The 19,785-nt window shown below is 33.8% G+C and overlaps 2 protein-coding genes across 7 annotated transcripts in view; one reads left to right on the forward strand and one right to left on the reverse strand.

The window, feature by feature from the left end:
• Positions 1-15,655, reverse strand: part of LOC138713571 (HEAT repeat-containing protein 6) — a 274,274-nt gene extending 258,619 nt beyond the window's left edge. For all 6 annotated transcript variants that reach the window (XM_069845747.1, XM_069845743.1, XM_069845744.1 and 3 more), the window contains exons 1-2: positions 15,431-15,655; positions 7,908-8,156 (exon numbers count right to left, since the gene is read on the reverse strand). In XM_069845747.1, coding sequence (XP_069701848.1) covers positions 7,908-8,156; positions 15,431-15,607 — 426 coding nt within the window. In that variant the 5' untranslated portion in view covers positions 15,608-15,655. The remainder of the gene's footprint in view (positions 1-7,907; positions 8,157-15,430) is intronic.
• Positions 15,656-15,730: 75 nt separating this feature from the next.
• Positions 15,731-19,785, forward strand: part of Gprk1 (G protein-coupled receptor kinase 1) — an 881,497-nt gene continuing 877,442 nt past the window's right edge. The window contains exon 1 of the mRNA XM_069845748.1: positions 15,731-16,123. Within this exon, the coding sequence (XP_069701849.1) occupies positions 16,011-16,123 (113 nt within the window). The 5' untranslated portion in view covers positions 15,731-16,010. The remainder of the gene's footprint in view (positions 16,124-19,785) is intronic.

Genomic DNA, 19,785 nt, shown 5'->3' on the forward strand with positions numbered 1-19,785 from the left:
TGAGCGATATTAGCATCCGGTGCCGAAATCAAAAGGCCAGATTTTAAAATTCGTTTTATTGCATTTTGAGCTGTCCTTGAGTCTGTCATGTCATTCCATCCTCCACCCATTCTTATAGCACTGAACATTGCTTCCACTGGATCGCCAGAAAAAGCCCGTGTCAATACATAGAAAAAGCCATTCTGTAGAAGATGAACGATGCAAGAAGCTGTCGATTCAGCTGTCAAAATTAGGGTGCCGTGAGTTTCTTTTGTCAACCCTTTCAAATTACGGGTTTTTGATTCAGTTTGTAGCTCATTAATATAGTCACAAAAATCATCTTTCAACCACCGGAGATGGTAGTCAGCTGCAGAATAGAACATCATACTATCTAGATTGCTTCGTCATAGATGTTGTGTTTTATTGCTTATGTCGTGTACAGTGAAAAATTTGTACACATTTTTCATGAAACATATTGTTGGTCCTGCTTCTGAAAAATTTACCCGAGATGTCAGACGTAAATGATTCTCCTTCATATAGTCCAAAGTGCTTGTAACTTCCGGTGAAAATGTCTGTACAGCATAAAGAACGTTCATTTTCTCAAAGGAACTGGGTTCGACATGCTTCCTTGTTAGAAATCGAATGGGTTTCACAGCTAAGTCCTTTTGTATCCTGTATATTTCCTTGATGAATTTTGAACTGATCGTTCCTTCTCTGTCTGCCATATCATGGTCTACAAACTGTGAACGGATGTTTTTGATGATGTGACAGTAATCAAAACTTAAATATAAATTACGTTGCAAGTTACATGGGTGTACTATGCAAGGCTGTAGATCTCCGCCGCCTAAACCCTTAAACATAGCAGTATTAGTTCTATGGTTATCAGTTACAAGCCGAAGCACATGAAATCCACAGTCTTCTACAGCTTTTAACACTTGCTGAACTAATAAGAGCAGATCATTTCCTTGCAAATTTCGTACCATGAAATATGCTGCCAGTATTGTGTACTTGGTAGATAATCCATGAATAACCAAACACAGAAGTTTGTTGGCTAAGACGGGATTTATTCCCATTTCTTTATTATAAACTCCTTCAGCTTCGACTAAACCAAAAAATTTATCCTCTTCTTTATTATAAAGCAAGCGTTCTTTTATTGCCATCTCATCGCATATAAGAGAAACTACTTTCTCAATTTCATTCAATTTTGTGGCTTCTAACTTAAGTCTCTGTATAATTAAAGGGGAAACACCAACGCCACATTCCGTTGAGCCCATATATCTATCTAATGTGCTGCGCGACGGTGCTTGTATTAATTTCAAATTTCTTCCAAAGTCGTAGCCTTTAGGAGACAATATTCGCCAACATAAGCAGTACCGAATAGTTGGCTCGGACCATTTTTGACGTTTTTTTTTTAATTTCTAATTTGATCCAGTATATATATACAGCCATTTTGTCGCCATCATGTGCTGATTTCTTTATGTTCTCTACTGACGTCTACCTGGTTGGCAAGTTGGTATAGCGCTGGCCTTTTATGCCCAAGGTTGCGGGTTCGATCCCGGGCCAGGTCGATGGCATTTAAGTGTGCTTAAATGCGACAGGCTCATGTCAGTAGATTTACTGGCATGTAAAAGAACTCCTGCGGGACAAAATTCCGGCACATCCGGCGATGCTGATATAACCTCTGCAGTTGCGAGCGTCGTTAAATAAAAACATAACATTCAACATCTCTACTGACTTTCTCTCAGTATAGTTATTAAGTTCTTCCTTCACCTCTTGAAGTTCCTTCTCTATTTCCACAATTTTGTTTTCAAGTCTGTACACTTTTGCTTGAAGATTTTTATTTAATTTTTTATGATATTCCAGTTCACTTAATCTTACAGTATTTAGCCTACTTGAACAGCAATATGTCTGGAATCTACGTTTACATCTGCCTTGTCTTTTATAATTCCGGCTTCTATGTCTTTCTCACGATATTCGGCTTCAATGTCCTCCTGACATTGTGTAGTCAATCTTGAGACATTGTTCTTCTCGGAGGATGATGAACTTGAGTTTCTGGCTTTTCTCTTCCTCTTGTTAGAAGGTTTCTTGTATGAAGGATATCCAGGAAATATGCTTGGTATCGACAAATTTTTCAGTTTCCTATATTTCGTATCTTCTTTAAAATCGTCTTGTTTGAAGTGTAAACTACACACACATGAACGATCAGAAGGAATCCACTTACTTCCTCTTTTGTCACCTTCTCTTTATATAATATTTAACCACTTTTCCCGCAGCTCACTATTAGATGGAAATTCATGAAATGATAATCTTCTGAATTTCAATTTTCCTCTGTGCGCTTTGCAGAAAGGGACACAACAAGACACCATTGCAAATATATTATAATAAAATTAATATTGTTATTTCAGGAAACGAAGTTTTATATCTCACAAAATCAAATGTATTTCAACTCTAATGTTCCTTCCTTCCATGTATTTCAAAGAAGAAAATCATATCATTAATAAATAATCACTTACAAACACTGTAATTACTTATAAGATGTCAAATAAAACACTATAATTATTTCTACACATTTAGTACAGCCAAACCAACGGCAGTTACTTGCTGCGCTCTAGCGTCGAAACTGGACAATAATGCTACACGCGAAACTCAATGCTAAGCAAGAGGAATGAGCAGGCAGTTACGCATCGATAAGATGCGATCCAGCAGGCAGTGGTGTTGCCAATCTAGCGATTTTAACTCTTTTTCAACAACAATTTCTTTTAACTTTTATATTGCTTAAATAGGGATTTAGTGACCTTTTTAGCACCCCATAGTGATAAAATTTAATCTTTCTTTGTTGATAATGAGAAATCTAGCGACTTTACAACTACTTTTTCGTGACTTCCCGTATTACACTCTGTTGGAGACATTGGTTTTTTTTTTTGCAATGTAAATAATGGCGGACAATAAGAAGAAGAATGTTGACTGTTCTCCAAGTTGTTATCATGTTATGGTGTTTGATACTGCTAAACATAATAAAGCTTTATAAAACGACAATTTTCATTTAGTAATACAGTTAATTGAACATTTATGACTGTACCTATCATATCCATTAATGATTAATGGTTGTTATAAACATAATTTAATTAGGCCTATAGATTATGTTATTTGATACTGCTGAACAGATAGAGCCTTATAATATATAAGAATGTTTGTGTAATAAGGCAAGAAATTGAAAGAAATATATGTAAATGTACCTAACATATCTATTAATATTAATAATAATGGATATTTTATTTGCACAATCTGTCACTCGTATATTTCAAACAGAAAAGAAATAACTGAACTTGGATCATCTAACTTAATCGGAGAAATTTCTTCAGTCAAAGTTGACTTTAGTTTGAGACAAATTAATCTCAGATTAGACTTTATACAACACAAAATTCCAAGTTCAGCTGAAACAAGAATCAATTTAATCTCTGATCTAAGATTAAATGGTTTATACAATCGGGCCTTAATTGGTCCCTTTTGGGTCATTCCATGCCAACTGAGCCTCTGAGTGATTTTTTAATTTATTAATAAAGTGTATGGTGCTTTGATATATCAACTGTTAAAAGTATGAATTACACTGCCCTTAAAGAAAATTTGTCTTGTATGGAATATTTTTGCAGTTTTTAATATGTTTGTTGGTAGGTTCTTTGAATAGTAAATATGTTATTTCGCACGCTTAAGTTTAAGATCCTGCTGTTGTCATAAAACACCATGTTGTTGATCTTGCACTTTTGGAGGGAAATGTATGAAGCTTTCCAAGTTCAAGCATATATTACAATTCAAGGTAAGATCAAATTCAGTAATTAATTATAGCACAATAAAAATTCCTGTAGCATGTAACACCCGTTACACAAAATATGCAATAAGTTTTAATTATGATCTTATGAAATATTTGTTCACAATATCCTGTAGTGAAAGTGAGATTATAAGGTTGCTTGTTGAGACCATAACATTTTTAAATTAATATTTAATTTATTTTATCCAGAAACGGTGTAACGGGTGTTACAACTCTTTAAGTAACGGGTGTTACAGTATTCATGTAATACCAGTTACAAAATGTTGTACTTGAGTGCTGTAACCTATTACAATAAAAAATAGCTTTTAGCTCTCTCTTAAGTAGTTTAAGTAGTTAGAGTCCATTCTGTATAAAATATTTGTTTGCTCTACCGCGATCTAATGCATTTGAATGTGCTTATTTCCAGAAATGGCTCCTGTAAACAATCGCATGAAAAAAACAGGTTGCATTTGGGTTCTAATGATACAGTGAAATCCTATGCCATAATAAGTAGTGATTTATCACTGAACAAGTATCCAGTCTGGACTTTCTTTAGCACCATAAGATGATGATTCCACAAATTTTGGGGATTCTGAAGATGGGATACTGACAAGTGAAACACAAGTGATTCCCATGTCAGTGTACAGTATTGATATATCTGAAATTAAGTCTGGCATGTTTGTTTTGGTAGGGTTTTTAAGTGAAAACAAGAAACCCGGATCATCAAAGGGTGAATAAAAGTTCCAATACATTGGAATATACCAGAACCAAGCTGACAATGAAGAGGACGTTAAAATTATGTTCCTGAAAGTTTCTGGGCACAGCAAAAAATCTTCAAAGCTGATGAAAATGATATTTATTTTGTAAAATTTAGTCAACTGGTCACCTGATGTTAAGTGTTAAGAAAACAGACTGTATTATGAATTCAGTGACAGTGTAAATGAAAAAAAAAAAAAAATGTTTAAAATTAATTACACATGCACTGAAATATCTGTAAAACAACCATAATTTGAATGTTCCTCAATAATTAATCTATTTATTCCAATCTAGGCTATTTAATAAATAGACTGTGCTCTGAGAATTTTAAAAAAGATAATTTAATTATTTACATAAAATAGAATTGCTATTACACAGGAATTTCGTTATATTAAATTTTAATAGTATTGTTTTAATGAAAACACGAAGAGTGTCATTAATCATTTCAGTAAAGTAGAAATATTTGCACAGTGTAACACCCGTTACAAGTCATGTAACACCCGTTACAGAAGCTTTTCTTGAAAAAAATTAAATATTTTAAGCAGAAAGGAAAACTGAGAACATATTTGATTTTGTCAATGTTTAATATATATCCTTATAAAAGGATGTTAATTTGTATGCATTAAACTCACAGAATTTTACACCTTTCAATAACTATGTAAAAGTTCATGTCTAAATCCTGTAACACCCGTTACACCATCTTTTTTACTTGTTATTCAATTTCGTTAAAATAAACTTAGGATTATATTATATCAAAATGTTCAGAAAATGTAGGGGAAATAGTTTTAATAAATAAATTTTGATTCTATTAAGGCTGCATTGAAAGTGTTCTCTTTTTAGCTTTGTGGATGTAACACCCGTTACAATGGAATGACCCTTTTACTTTTAACTTATTTCTATCTCGATCTTTCTTCAGATATTCAGTCCATTTTTGTATCTTCTTTCTTCTGAGCCCTACATTTAAGCTTAGCCATACGGTTATTGTATTTACTGTGAACTGCCATGATTCTGTAGAAAATTAGGCCTAAAATCGTAAAAAAAAGAAAACAGGTCGTCATGTAGAATCCGTTACAGTCCATTATGTTTTTAATTCACTTTAGAAATGCAAAAGTATAAGTTAAGGCAATGTTGGAACTGTATAATTACTTTCATGAGCTGTGGTTTTGTTTCTAATAATACTTACAATGTTATAGTAAAAAAAGACAATTTTCATGTAACGGATGCTACATTGGTTAACTGAATTTCAAATAAGATTTAAAAATAATTTGGTACATACCTTGAAAATGTAACAATCAGTTCAAGAAACTACAATCTTTATGCCATGCTTTAAAACAAAAATGGCTGATATCAGATGATCAGATTGAATGCTATAGGCTGCCCAACCCACATATTTTGGAATCAATGTTGGGTACATGAATAGTACCTACAAGATGCCTAAAAATTATTTTACATATATAAAATTGAGGAAATCAAGGTGGAACCTTAAAATTTAATGTGTTTTAAACTATTTGTAGTATGAAATAATACTTCTTTCTAAATTTTATATTTTTAACTACAATTCCCACTTTTCGTGTAATGACTGTAGTAGCGATCCTGGTGGTTAGCAACTATCTATGGATGCATATTTAGTAAGTATTGAGCTTCGTGAATGTATATACTAGACTCTGATATTATTATCCTGGTAAAAATACTAAAGTATGATAAGTCAATCTCGTCAATGTTTAATACACTGAGAAATTAAAAGTAAATTATACTTATCAGATGATGTGAATTCTTTAGAGCAGCGTTTCTCAAACTTTTTTCAAGTGGGGACCACTTTTTCAAGTCAGAACAGTTTTGCGGACCGCCTTATTCTTGTTTCCTTTGAAAGCAAATTTATCATTTTTGTAGCATATTTTAATACCAGTATAGGTATATTTTTAAATAGAATCAATTAATTAAAATTAATTTAATTCAATTAATTTTATATTAGTGTTAACTAATTGCCAATGTTAATAGAAGAAAATTCATTTTCATTTTTTTTTTGATAATTTAATGGAATTAGAGTTTAGATAATCTTTAGTTAATTAACTAAAAAAAAAAAAAATGTTGGTACTCACATTAATGAGATTCTTGCACAGTTGTTCTATATGTAGACTATGCTGACAAGCTTGAGTCGGAGATCGTCACATACATCAAGTCGATTTCGGTACTTTGTTTTTATTACAGTTAGTGATGAAAAACCTTTCTCACACAGATACGTAGAAGCAAACTGAATTACAATCTCTAAAGCACCATTGTACAGTTCACTGTACTCTATTTTCACTTGTGATGCAGTCCAGAAATTAACCATACCTTCCGCTTCGAATTTCATTTTAAGTCCGGTGTCATTCGAGAGTTCAATTAACTGTTCTCTTTCACTCTATGAAAGTTTGTTATTTTCAATATCGCAATGAAAGTGATCACGAACCCATGAAAATTCGTCACATTTACTTGGAAAATAAGTTTCAAATTGTGACTTCAGAATTGTATTATTGATGTACAATGTACAGTATGTGACCATTTCAATGTGCAGACTGGGTGTCGGCAAAACTATTAAGAAAGTCATAAATACATGAAAAGGTCCGGTACTTGGTCCTCTGTTATGAATTCAGATGGTCCCTGGCTGGGTTACAGGTGCCAGATGTGCAGGAAAAAGATGACGAGAGACACTACGTTCATAGTGCTTCAAATTCATCTTTTGTTGGGAGTAGAGTGGGAAGTCGGTAGACAGGTAGAGTAATAAATTTCATTAAATGTCAGTACTGGGAGAAAAAGTGAAAGGCAATTGCAGTTCATATGCAATTCGTTTGAATTTTATTTTTTCTTCAGTCTTTTTTGAAGGACCACAAGGGCAGACCTCGAGGACCATAGTTTGAGAAATGCTGCTTTAGAGTATAATTATAGTATATGCTGGTAAAAATACTAAAGTAAGATAAGTCAATTTCGTCAATGTTTAATACACTGAGAAATTAAAACTAAATTATACTTATCAGATGATGTGAATTCTTTGGAGTATAATTATATCATGCTGGTAAAAATACTAAAGTAAGAGAAGTCAGTCTCATCAATGTTTAATAAACTGAGAAATTAAAACTAAAATATACCGTACTTATCTGATGAAGTGAATTCTTTAGAGTATAAATATTTTATGCTGGTAAAAATACTAAAGTAAGAGAAGTAAATCTCATCAATGTTTAAGACAATGAGAAATTAAAACTGAATTATACTTACCAGATGATGTGAATTCTTCACAGTATAACTATATGCAGGTAAAAATACTAAAGTAAGATACTATCATCCCATAACAGAAATTTGTAACTAGCCTACTCATCTAAATATTACATACCTCATCAATGTTATTTGCATTCCCACGCAGAAGAGATTCAAGTGCTTGCAGTATGTCCAGAACAGCAATCTCTCTGCAGCATTTCAAGGACTGTATACACCAACTGATTGCATCTGACAGTGTCTTTCCTTCCACTTTTACATGTTGCTTGGCAATTAAATTTGAAATTAACTGACAGCCTTTCGCCACCAAAAACGTGTCAGTTGGAGGCACAATATAACAACACTGTTTTATAATGACAGCAGATTTCTGAAATATTAAAGTGCATTTTAAGCTATTGCCTTACAATCTACGTAAAGATTAATTTTTTTTTGGTCCTACAAAATAGGTCCGTTACAGTAACAATTAATATTAGAGGACAAAAATTCGCTTTGGCGCCAGGGATCGCACCCGGGTCCTATGTACCAAGGGATCTAACTGTTGAGCTACGCCGAAGTAAAATCCACAGCACTGGATCGAATCCCTCTCCTTCAGTGTTTCCCTTTGTAGCCTGACTCCAAATTCGACATGTATATTGACATTTTTATATTACAGATATTATTCTGTAGGCTATGATAAATTAATAAATCTATAATATTCTCATAGCTAGCAGAGCACATGTATGTACAGATTACTGTGCATTTAACTGCGGAATCCCGGCCAAATAAGTCATTCAGCTGAGTGCACTCCTAGTATAATGGCAGTTGACATTGGACATATATACGTCAACACATATGCATAACTTGGAGTCAGGCCATAAAGGAAAACATTGGAGGAGAATTCGATCCGGTGCTGTGGATTGAAATCGGCGTAGCTCAGTGGTCAGAGCGCTTGGTACGTAGAACCAAGGACTCGGGGTCGATCCCCGGCGCCGGAGCGAATTTTTCTCCTCAAATATTAATTGTATCCTTTCTGTTCGGACCTCATTAGTTAACATGCAGCATGGCGCGGGTAACAGTGTCGCCAACAGTTGTTCCTATAATCCCGCTAGATGGCTTTCGAAAACCCGCGATTTTCTGACAAATATCTCTACATTTTAGTGTATACTTATTATATAATAATAATAATAATAATAATAATAATAATAATAATAATAATAATAACGGAGGTCGACCTGGTTGGCGAGTTGGTATAGCGCTGGCCTTCTATGCCCAGGTTGCGGGTTCGATCCCGGGCCAGGTCGATGGCATTTAAGTATGCTTAAATGCGACAGGCTCATGTCAGTAGATTTACTGGCATGTAAAAGAACTCCTGCGGGACAAAATTCCGGCACGTCCGGCGACGCTGATATAACCTCTCCAGTTGCAAGCGCCGTTAATTAAAACATAACATTAACATTAACAATAATAACGGTCAAGATAGAGCATCCACCCGCCAATGTAACGAATATTGCACACTATTATCATTGCCAATGTAGCGCTATAAAGCAATTTTGAAGACTTTTATCACAGACAGAAGATATTTAAATTCTTATTGCACGATATATGTTACCGTTAAAACCCAAAATTCGACAAAACCAGTTTCAACTAGTAAAAACTAGTTTTAATAGATGGATGGATGGATGGATCGATAGATGGATAGATAGATAGATAGATAGATCGATGGATGGATGGATGGATGGATGGATCGATAGATAGATAGATAGATAGATAGATAGATAGATAGATAGATAGATAGATAGATAGATAGATAGATAGATAGATAGATAGATAGATAGATAGATAGATAGAAAGGGAATTTTCGTAAGGTCTAGACTCAATGATTGGTCAAATTTGGTTTGTTTAGGTTTTTTTAGGCTTTTACCAAACAAAAACCTAAACAAACCAAACCTAACCTGACACTGATTCTTGATCATACGAAAACTCACTTTCTATCGTTATTTGCTTAAACTAGTTTTTACTAGTTGAAACTGGTTTTGACGGATTTCGGGTTTTAACGGGAAAATATATAATATGGAATTATCACTACATTAACACATCCATTATTTCACAAAACAAATACTGAACGAATTAAATGTAATTATGAATGCCGCTTATAATGCTAATATCAATTTCAGTTCAGAAACTTTAAAGATTAAAAACCGCTAGTATAATTTTACCCGCGAGACGGTTATCTAAAAAAGCTAGATTTAGCGGGAAAACCGCTGAATTGGCAACACTGGCGGGTAAGCGCGTGTCGGTGCCAACCTGAAAGCGGGAAACTAGCGTTCTTTGTGTGCGTGTACGCTGGAAAACTTTCGGCGCTGAACTCATTTCGCTGGCATTATCACCTTGAACTGTTTCAGACAGTAGAAAATCCTTAGCAATTGATAAAGCGTCGTAAAAAAACAATTAAAAACACTTCCCGGCAAACACACAAAACTAATCAAGTACTTCCTATTTTCCAGATCCTGACTTCGAGAAGGATGTCTTCTCATGAAAGACGTGATGGTTGAAATTGACTCCTGACTTGAAGACATACTGCAAACGGGACTTATAGCCGAAATCGACCGACCTGTAGTTTTCTTTAATCAAGTTCCAAGTTTTTTATATTTGTATTTGTGTTGCATTTAATTATAGTTATTACTTTTAAGTATATTATGTAATTAATTATTAGTTTGTAAATATGACATGTCGCATATCATGTATATGATCAGTGGATGTAATAAATGATTATCAACGAGTTAGATACTATAGAGAGGCTGAAGACCTCTGATAAGCGCTCCCTGCGGAGGCCAACAGTACTATGGATCGTTCCCTAAAAAACATGGCGGTCTATGGTACCGCCAGCCTCCGCAAGGAGTGCTTATCAAAGGTACACTGCAACGAGTTGGTACATGTATTATATTTTTCAGATATATCAATATTTCATTTAAACATTTTGCTATAGGTTTTGTAAAAAGCTGATTTATAAATGAAAAAGTATTAATTAAGACTTTTAAATTTCCAAAAATGTCTCATTCCCTCGGATTTAAATAAAATGTACCGTAAATCATAATATTCGTTGCTGGATAATTAAACCCTCTCAATACAGGTACCATTGCCGCAGAGAATTATAAGATAAGACGGACTGAGCATAAGCGAAATATCAAGAGCTTAGTATTTATTGTGTTTATAGGGCCTACTCCAATTTTCTTTGTATTAATGCGTAGGGCTCTTTTTGTTAACAAAGAGGAAAGTTAGCACTTGCATCATACACAATTTGTCATTATTGTTCAAAATAATGTAAGAACAGTTTTATTCTGTAAAAGCCTCTGCCTAGTTGCGAGACACGTGTGAGATTAATGTTTGTTTCAAATTATATTAGACTACACGATGTCTCCATCACGCGACAATATTTGTTTCAAATTATATTAGACTACATGATGTCTCCATCACACGAAAAGAAGTGTAGCTAGCTGTGGCTCCTGTTGTTTCTGATAACAATGTTAATCGTAAGTATCTTATCGTTTCAATAAATGTGGTGAGTTATGACCATGAGTAACTTTCTATTAGTGTCATTCTTTAATTATTATGTTGCATGCTAAGAGGTTATTTGTAGTTTTAATAATTGCAGTTTTCAAAAGTTCTCTGTGTTAATTCCAATTTCAAATGAATTTTTCTCAATAACTTAATTACTGGATTTTTTTTATATTTTCGCCACTACCTTTCTTATATTTTACTCCTATTAGTTACATACGTCGTCTCTCTTGAAATCACCTGGTGAGCACTGAATTACATGATTTAATATTAGGTTAGATTAGCTGTAAGATAATTAAATTTGTGACGAAGTCAAACAATTATTTATTTTTCTTCTGCCGATTAAATTCATCCGTCTTTAGGTGCTTTGCTTTGGTTGCATCGAGTATAGCTTGTCATTTAATATTTGGGCTATATTTAGTGCAACTAATAAAACATAGGCCTACAGCTGTTATAAAACGTAAAGTTTTGTGTATTTTACTTTTTACTTATTAACATAGTCTTAATATGTAACTCAATTCACAATAATACTAACTTCATCACAGTCATTTCCTACAACATCCGAGCCACGCCCCTTTGTTTTGACTAACCGAAACATGGCGGACAAATGTTCAATTGTCTTCAACTTTCTGAGGTCTTTGGCCTCTCTATAGTATCTAGCTCGTTGATGATTATGATTATTATAATCACAGTAACTGATGACGTCAATCTTATGACAACATAACTTCTCCAAATGTTCTCCAATCTAGGCAACCAGAGTTGCCACAAATTCAGAGGTTTTCCAGTTTGATCTAACGTTCTTCAGTGTTAGTTTAGTGGATAAAATTTATTAAATTTGTATTGCTCATATAGGGATTTAGCGTTTTTTAAAAGTCATATCAGTAAAATAATCTTATAGTATTTAACGTTGAAAATATAGCAATTTAGCGGTTTCTGCACTGCATCTTAGCCGGATTTTGAGAATCGAGTTGACGACACTGTAGTTTACAAATAATAGGGATATCTTAAGCGAAGTTTTACCGCTAGTTGGCAAAAGCGTTCCATGCGGTGCAACATGTTGTGGGACTATGTTATGTCATATGCTACAGTTGATTATGTTTTCCCGCTTTTCGTTTTCTGTGCGTGTCAAAATTATATTTATAATTATTTTGTATAACCTAGTATAATTTAATATAATTCAGTATTTTCTTACCTCATAATTTAATTTACAATAAATAACGTAAACCTGTATAATATTGAGCGATTCCCCGAGATGAGTGGGGAAATCTGCAGTATGCAGAATATACAGTGTGTAACAATGTTGTTCGTACAGTAATATTTTTATTAAAAATAGATAATTTTGTTAATGAAAATATAATTTATTTTAATGGGTTAAATTAAAATGTGAAAAAAATAATATCTTCTTTTCAGAATATAAAATAAGCTTCCTCAAATTTTTCAAATCAGTATAAATAAACATACAAAATCAAAAAAATGTGCACATTTTATACAATTTTTCTCTTCGTACATCTAATCATTTTGTGCTTTTCAGATCTTAATTGCCAACTATTACACAAAATTAAATCTTGTAACATATCCTTTGGCTTAATAATCTTCTCCCAAATTTATTTTCATTGAAGAGACAAATTTCTTGCAAACCTCTGGGGTGGTATTCTGCCATTCTTCTGTCACTATTCTTTCAAGCTCCGGAATGGATGTTACCTTGCTATTTCGCACTCTTCTTTTCAAAATTGGCCACAAATGTTCGATAGGATTTAAATCCTTTGATTGAGGTGGCATTTTGAGTTGATGTGGAACGTTCCAAATGAGCCAGGTCTCGACGATTTCGGCGGTGTGTTTAGGGTCGTTATCATGTTGAAATATATAATTAACCTGGAAGCCCAATTTTTAGGACTTTCTCTCAAATTTATTACAAGAATATGCTTATACATGATTTTATGCACAATTCCATCAAAGAAATGTATGTTTTCGACTCCAGAGCAAGACATACAAGCCCATATCATGATGGAACCACCTCCATGTTTTACAGTAGGAATAGCATTTTCTTTCCTGAACCCAGAGTTTGCCTTCCTCCACACTCTGTTGCAACCGTCTGAGCCGAAAAGAGTTATCTTCGTCTCGTCGGACCATATTACACGATCCCAATAGTCCTCCCCTTTAGAAACGTGTTCGTTTGCAAATAGAAGTCTTTTTATTCTATTTGACTCACTAATAAAAGGTTTCTTACGCGGAACTCTGCCATGATATCCGTGTTTCCACAATACACGACGAATAGTCTGGTTAGACATTTCTTTTCCTATAGTGCCTTGTACTTGTGAACGCAGTTTTTCAACACTTCACGTAGGGTCACGTCGAATTTGTTGTATAATGTATCTTTCGTCCCTTTCATTTAATTTTCTTTCTTTTGGTTTTCGCCTCAAATTCTTCCAAGACCCTTCATATTTAAATTTGTTTACAATATGCTGAACTGTTGCATGTGTATGTCCAACAATTTTACTTATTTCCCTTAAAGACTTACCTTTAAGGGCAAGTTGAAGAATAACTTTCTTCAGATCTTCTGAAAGCTGCTTTCGCTTCGCCATCTCGTACAGTACTGTTATGCTTGGAAGGTAAAAATGTAAACAAGGGAAGCCACCACTCAGAAGTTGCAAGCACGAACCGGTCAGCGTATTTTGAAACTGTGAGATGGGGCAAGACTTGTAAGTGTACGAACAGAAAAGTTGCATATTCAGCACAACAAATAATGGAGATTTCTTTTAAAATAACAAATGTTTTAAAGATATATTATAATTAAATCTAATAGTGAATATTATCAATAAACTGCACACAGTTATATATGTGAAGAAGAAACCAAAATTGTTATCTTATTTGACAGTTAAAACGGACGTTATCACAAAAATAATGGCTGTACGAACAAGATTGTTATATATTGTAGATACGAGTAAATTGAATGTTCATGGACCTAAACGAGAACTTTGAGAACGAGGTGCACGAATAAAAAAATAGGAACTACCGGGATGTCGAAGGTGAATATTGCCCTCTTTAATCATTAGTATTTAATAACCGTACGCTAAAAACAGGATATGCAGCCACCAATGTGTTTTTCTTTTATAGGGAAGGGACTATCGAGATTGAATTCCATGTATTTTTTTCTGTAGTTGCAGAAAGATCAAAAGCAATTTTTAATATGATGATATAATATGATCGCAGTAGTATCACGATTAGTCGTGCATTTTGTAGGTTAAGGGCATGCAGTTTTGAATACTATGTACGATGATTTTGAAGATTTGAAGTTAAAGCATGGTTTTAATAATTAGGGTACAGTGCATTAAAAACATTATTCACGAAATGGATTTCACTACGGATCGTCCTGGATAATAAACATCCCAGTTTATCGAGAGTTTACTGCAAGCGTAAAATTCGAGACTCTACAACTACTGCATATAATCTAAGCTAACATAGCTCGCTGTCGAGGTTGCATATGTTTTTATTAATTTTTCTTTTTCCATTTCTAAAATGAAATTATAGTCAACAATTCCTTATTTGAAGTAGTTACTTTTATTTAATAGCCAGCACTTTCGAGGCGCAATTTAATTACTTATATTTTTTAAGGTTTAAAGCATATTCCGATTATTTCGGGACCTGATTGAAGATAAAAAGCTTTCCCTGGTTTTTACATATAGGTACATAACAAAATTTGTCATTTTTAGTTGTTTTTAAGAGTATTTAATATAGGCCTACTAATACACTACGTATATCCTCAATGTTTATATACCAAAAAATAAATGCACACGCAAAGCGCATCCCTCAAAGTACACGTGCGCTATCTGTTGGTGCTAGTTCAGGATATCCCTATTCTCATAAATTGACTACCGATAACCGATGTATCCTAAAGTCAAGTAGATCCTCAACGGGTTGTGGAAAATTACCTTTCTATATATATATATATATATATATATATATATATATATATATATATATATATTCATTCACATCTAAATATGTTTTGAAGTTCTTCATGCACTTAATGATTTACTGCACACAAGTCTTTCATATTACGCTAATTTCAATACAGCTAGCTGTGACAGAAACAAAATAATAACTTACGTCTGAATTATTAACAATAGGTGACGTGAAGTCCAAAGAATTCAGCTCATCAAACAACGAATTTATGTACTGCCTATCGTCTTCACTTCTTCTGTTAATTAATTTTGTAAATCTTAATGCTAGACATTGAAATTTTACTTCATCTTCACTAACTATAATTGAATCCGTTGCTGCCATGTTTATAATCAGCTGAGAGGCATGATACCACTCCTCTCCCTCCAGCTGTTGACCTCATCGGCACTAGCGAGATCTGTAGCTATATTGCAGAACTACTCAGAATTTCAACCAATCAGAGCCGGAGTGGAAGTTGAAGTAGACGATCTGTCCGTCAGTGAAGTTTATATGCTCGACTAGGATGGAAGGTTAAACCTATGGGGGGAAAAAATGTTTGTAATTGGTGAACAGTTACCAAATGAATGAAGTTGTTTATAATATTAAAGTGTAACTAATCGAAAATAACAAAACTTGTGCTAAGCCAGTTGGTTTTTCAGTGAATCCTTTCTATGTTTGGTTGAAATTATGCTGTAGTTCGGTGCTTGGTGTTGTGTCAGTGAGTCTGAGGTGAAAGAAAAGTCGCAAAATGGCGGATTTAGAGGCGGTACTCGCAGACGTGAGCTATTTGATGGCTATGGAGAAAAGCAAATGCACTCCAGCAGCCAGAGCTAGCAAAAAGATTATACTTCCAGATCCGAGGTAAGTAAATATTAAAATTGCTAATATCACTTTTCTACTTGGAAACTTTACTTTGAAAACGCATCTCTCATTTTGTTCATACTCTATAGTATTTCTGCACTGAGTTTTCATCAACATTACCCTAAGTGAAGCTGATAGGTATGATGTCAAATGATTTGCAGTAACATCAACTGAAATTATGAAGTACTGGACAGGCTGCGGTAAATGTTTAGTTTACGTACACCAGTCTCAAAAGCTCTCCTTACCGAATGTATGAAGGTCTAGTGAACATTTCGCAAAATTCTAAAAAGCTACTTATTAACGAATATACTTTCGAAAGAAATAGTTCAGTTATCGTGTAGGGTCTAAGAATAAGCTAAAATCAGTTGGATCGTAATCTCAGAGAATGAATGGCGTGTGAAAGGTGTGATTGACGGTTTTACCGTAATCCGCTTGTACAACTTGCGTATACGAATCTGTGACAGGTCAGGTTTGGTTTTGTTTTGCCTTGTATGTACGATTAACATTATGACCAAAAAAAAAGTGTTATAAATTAAACGATTTTCACTTTCTAAATCACCGGAACTACCTCAACGCTAGTTTCACCATAATATATTTGCATGCGGTTATGTGATTTCTATATATCAGATTATTTTAGACTAAAACTCAAGTCAAGTTTTAGGCTCCCATAAGAGTTCCATAGCCTATTTTTAAGGGCTAAACTATAATGATCCACGGTAATCCTATAAATCAATTACCGGTAATCAAATAGGCGTAGAGTGTTTTCTTAAAGACTGTTATTTACCCTGGACCAAAAATAACTACAGTAATGGTAATTTCTTAGAAGACGATGCTGACGAGAAGTGTGTCGGTAGTAGCGGATATTGATGGGGAACTAATTACGTCGTAGGTAACGTCATAAATCATAATGTTTTAAAACTATATTCCTTCTTTCTGGTTTCTTCAATTTTCTTTTTTTCTTCTTTCACCTTTCTCATCCATTTTCCTTTATTTCTGTAACTCACATTTATTTTACATTTTCTTAATTTTATATCTTTATTCATTTGTTACATAAGTAACTTATTGTAATAAATTACTAGGCCTAAGTTATATTAATTATAAAACTTTTTCATCTTTTTTTTTTTTTTTTTTTTTTTTTAACGGATGGGGCATACGAACAACAAAAGCTAGTTTTATATAAATTGTGGTCTAGGCTAAATACTTATTAGAAATAGCACAAAACTGCAGATGAAAGCACAACAAAACTCTCCAACTTTTAGCATCAGCAATTTACAAATCATGTGATTCCCTAAAAATTAGTAGTGCTGCCAACTATGCAGTTATTTTATACATCAGAGCTAGCAAAAAAAAAAAAACTGAATTTCAAGTTGCATTAGGCCTATTTCAAGAAAAATGTTTTAAAAACTTGACAACGAATTTAATAGGTAATGAAAATTCGGCTTGTTTTAAAGAAAATCTGTCATAAACTCCCAACAAATTCTTTTTTTATTTTTTTAACCTGAGGTTTACATTTTCATGAAAATACGGACCACATAGTCTATTATGTGTTTTCTTATTAAATTCAATTCTCTAAACTCCCCTTCAAATTCAAGGTAACTTTCGGCTATGCAATAAGAAAATACATTAAATTTTATTTCACATGAAGTCACAAAAAATTTTTATTGAAAATGTAGAACATTTAGACCAGTGGCTTATACTGGTTAAAGAGTTTGGGCTACCACTGACTCTATTATTACACAAAATATATTTTAAAATCCCTATAATAAAATTCCTTACATATTTATGTGAATTCCAGGCGTCTTGATTGGGACGAAAATACGTTGATAACTTCGTCCTTGAAATTACAGTTGGGCCACTTGCAAAGTTTCTGTAGAAATGACTTTTCAATGGATATTAGTGCCAAGCCGGATAAACGTTCTTGTGTATGAGTTGATCTACAGTAGGATTTTATTCTCTTCAACGCAGAAAATGTTCTTTCTACCGATGCTGACGTAGCTGGTATTGTCACAATTAATGTTGCCAATTTAAGGACTTCAGGAATAACTTGGTTCAGCTGGTTTTCATATATGGCAGATAATATTTCATGGATAGGTTTGTTCGAAAAATCAAAGACTTCTGCTGAATATATTACACTTAATTCATTTTTCAAACGTACTTGATCAAAGTGACTGTTATAGGACTGAAATAATTTGTTTAGTGCCTCATTCGGGAAGTTTTCTCTATAAGCAGAAAATTTTTGAGAATCTAGAAGATGTGTGAACTGAAGCTTTCCATATTCAGAAAATCTGTCAGTAATTTCCATGTGCATACGATCTAGTGTGCTGTAGTACAGCTGCCTGTATTTCAATTCATCATCTCCTTTTCTTCGCTTTAATGGTGGTTCCATTGTATTGGCTGAAGAATTTTCATTTTCCATATTACTCCATATGGACGGAAACCCACTACGTCTGAACTCGGATATACCGGTAGTATTTTTTTTTTTTTTAAGTTTGATATCTCTTGCAAGTAGTATGCTATGTCTAGACTTTTTGTCTGAAGAATATTGTAGAGCACATCTGTATGTGCGAACACTCTGGCATAGACTTCAAGAAGAAATATATTCTGAAACTGTGTGAAAAAATTCAAATACCTTGAGCCTGCACATTTACAGCATCATCCCAGTTTTCTTCAGAGTCCTTACAAATTATATTTTTAAAGAAAGCAGTCCGTTTTACTCTGTATTCCTTTACTGTATTTACAAGCCGAGATGTAAAATTCAATCTAGGCTAGTTGGTGCTACTTTTGGGAGTTTCTTGTTCATAAATTCCTTGAGTTTTCTGATCTTTTAGGAGATGATGAGAAAAAATGCAGCTAAACCCGACAGTGTTTTGAAAAAAATGCGGCATTCTGGAATGGATGAAGTAGTTTGTTGCATAACTAAATTGAGAACATGGCTGTAACAATGGACAAATAGTGCTTGAGGATACTTTTCTTGAACTTTTGTTTTTAAGCCATTAATATTTCCCGCCATAACTGAAGCACCATCGTATGTCTGTGCAATTAACTTATTGCCGACATTGTAGCCTATTCTGCTATAACACCTTCCACATGCTGAAACAAAGCAGCAGCAGTTTTGTCCAAACTGACATTTGTGAATCCTATAAACCGTTCTTGAACATTGGCAGTACTGTCGACGTATCTTAAAACAGTGGACAATTGACTCTGATTAGAGCAGTAACTTGTTTCATCAACAACAATGGCCACAAAAGGTTTTATGTTCTTTATCATAACCCCACTTATAGCAAATATTAAGTCATTCTGAATTGCGAGAGAAGTACCACGAAATACTGTTGAACTCTCAAGATGATTGGTCAGTAAATGGTCAAATTCACTTAAGGAACTTAAATATTCAATATAATTTCCTATATTGTCTGATTCCACACTCTCGTTATGACCCCGAAAAGCCAATTCTTGTTTTTCTAGAAAGCAGACTGCGTTAATAAGATGCAGTAAGATCTCCCAATTTTTTTTTCACAAGAGCATTGTGTTGGTTAATGTGTAGAGCTTTTCGCTTATCTAGCTGTAAATCAATTCTTGTCTTCCCAAAGTTTACAAAGTTCATGCTACTACAAATATGAGCTTTTGATTTGTCGTATTCTAGGACTGCCGTTCGAAGGGAGTTC

Source organism: Periplaneta americana, chromosome 14 (genome assembly GCF_040183065.1).
Source record: "Periplaneta americana isolate PAMFEO1 chromosome 14, P.americana_PAMFEO1_priV1, whole genome shotgun sequence".
Taxonomy (NCBI): domain Eukaryota; kingdom Metazoa; phylum Arthropoda; class Insecta; order Blattodea; family Blattidae; genus Periplaneta; species Periplaneta americana.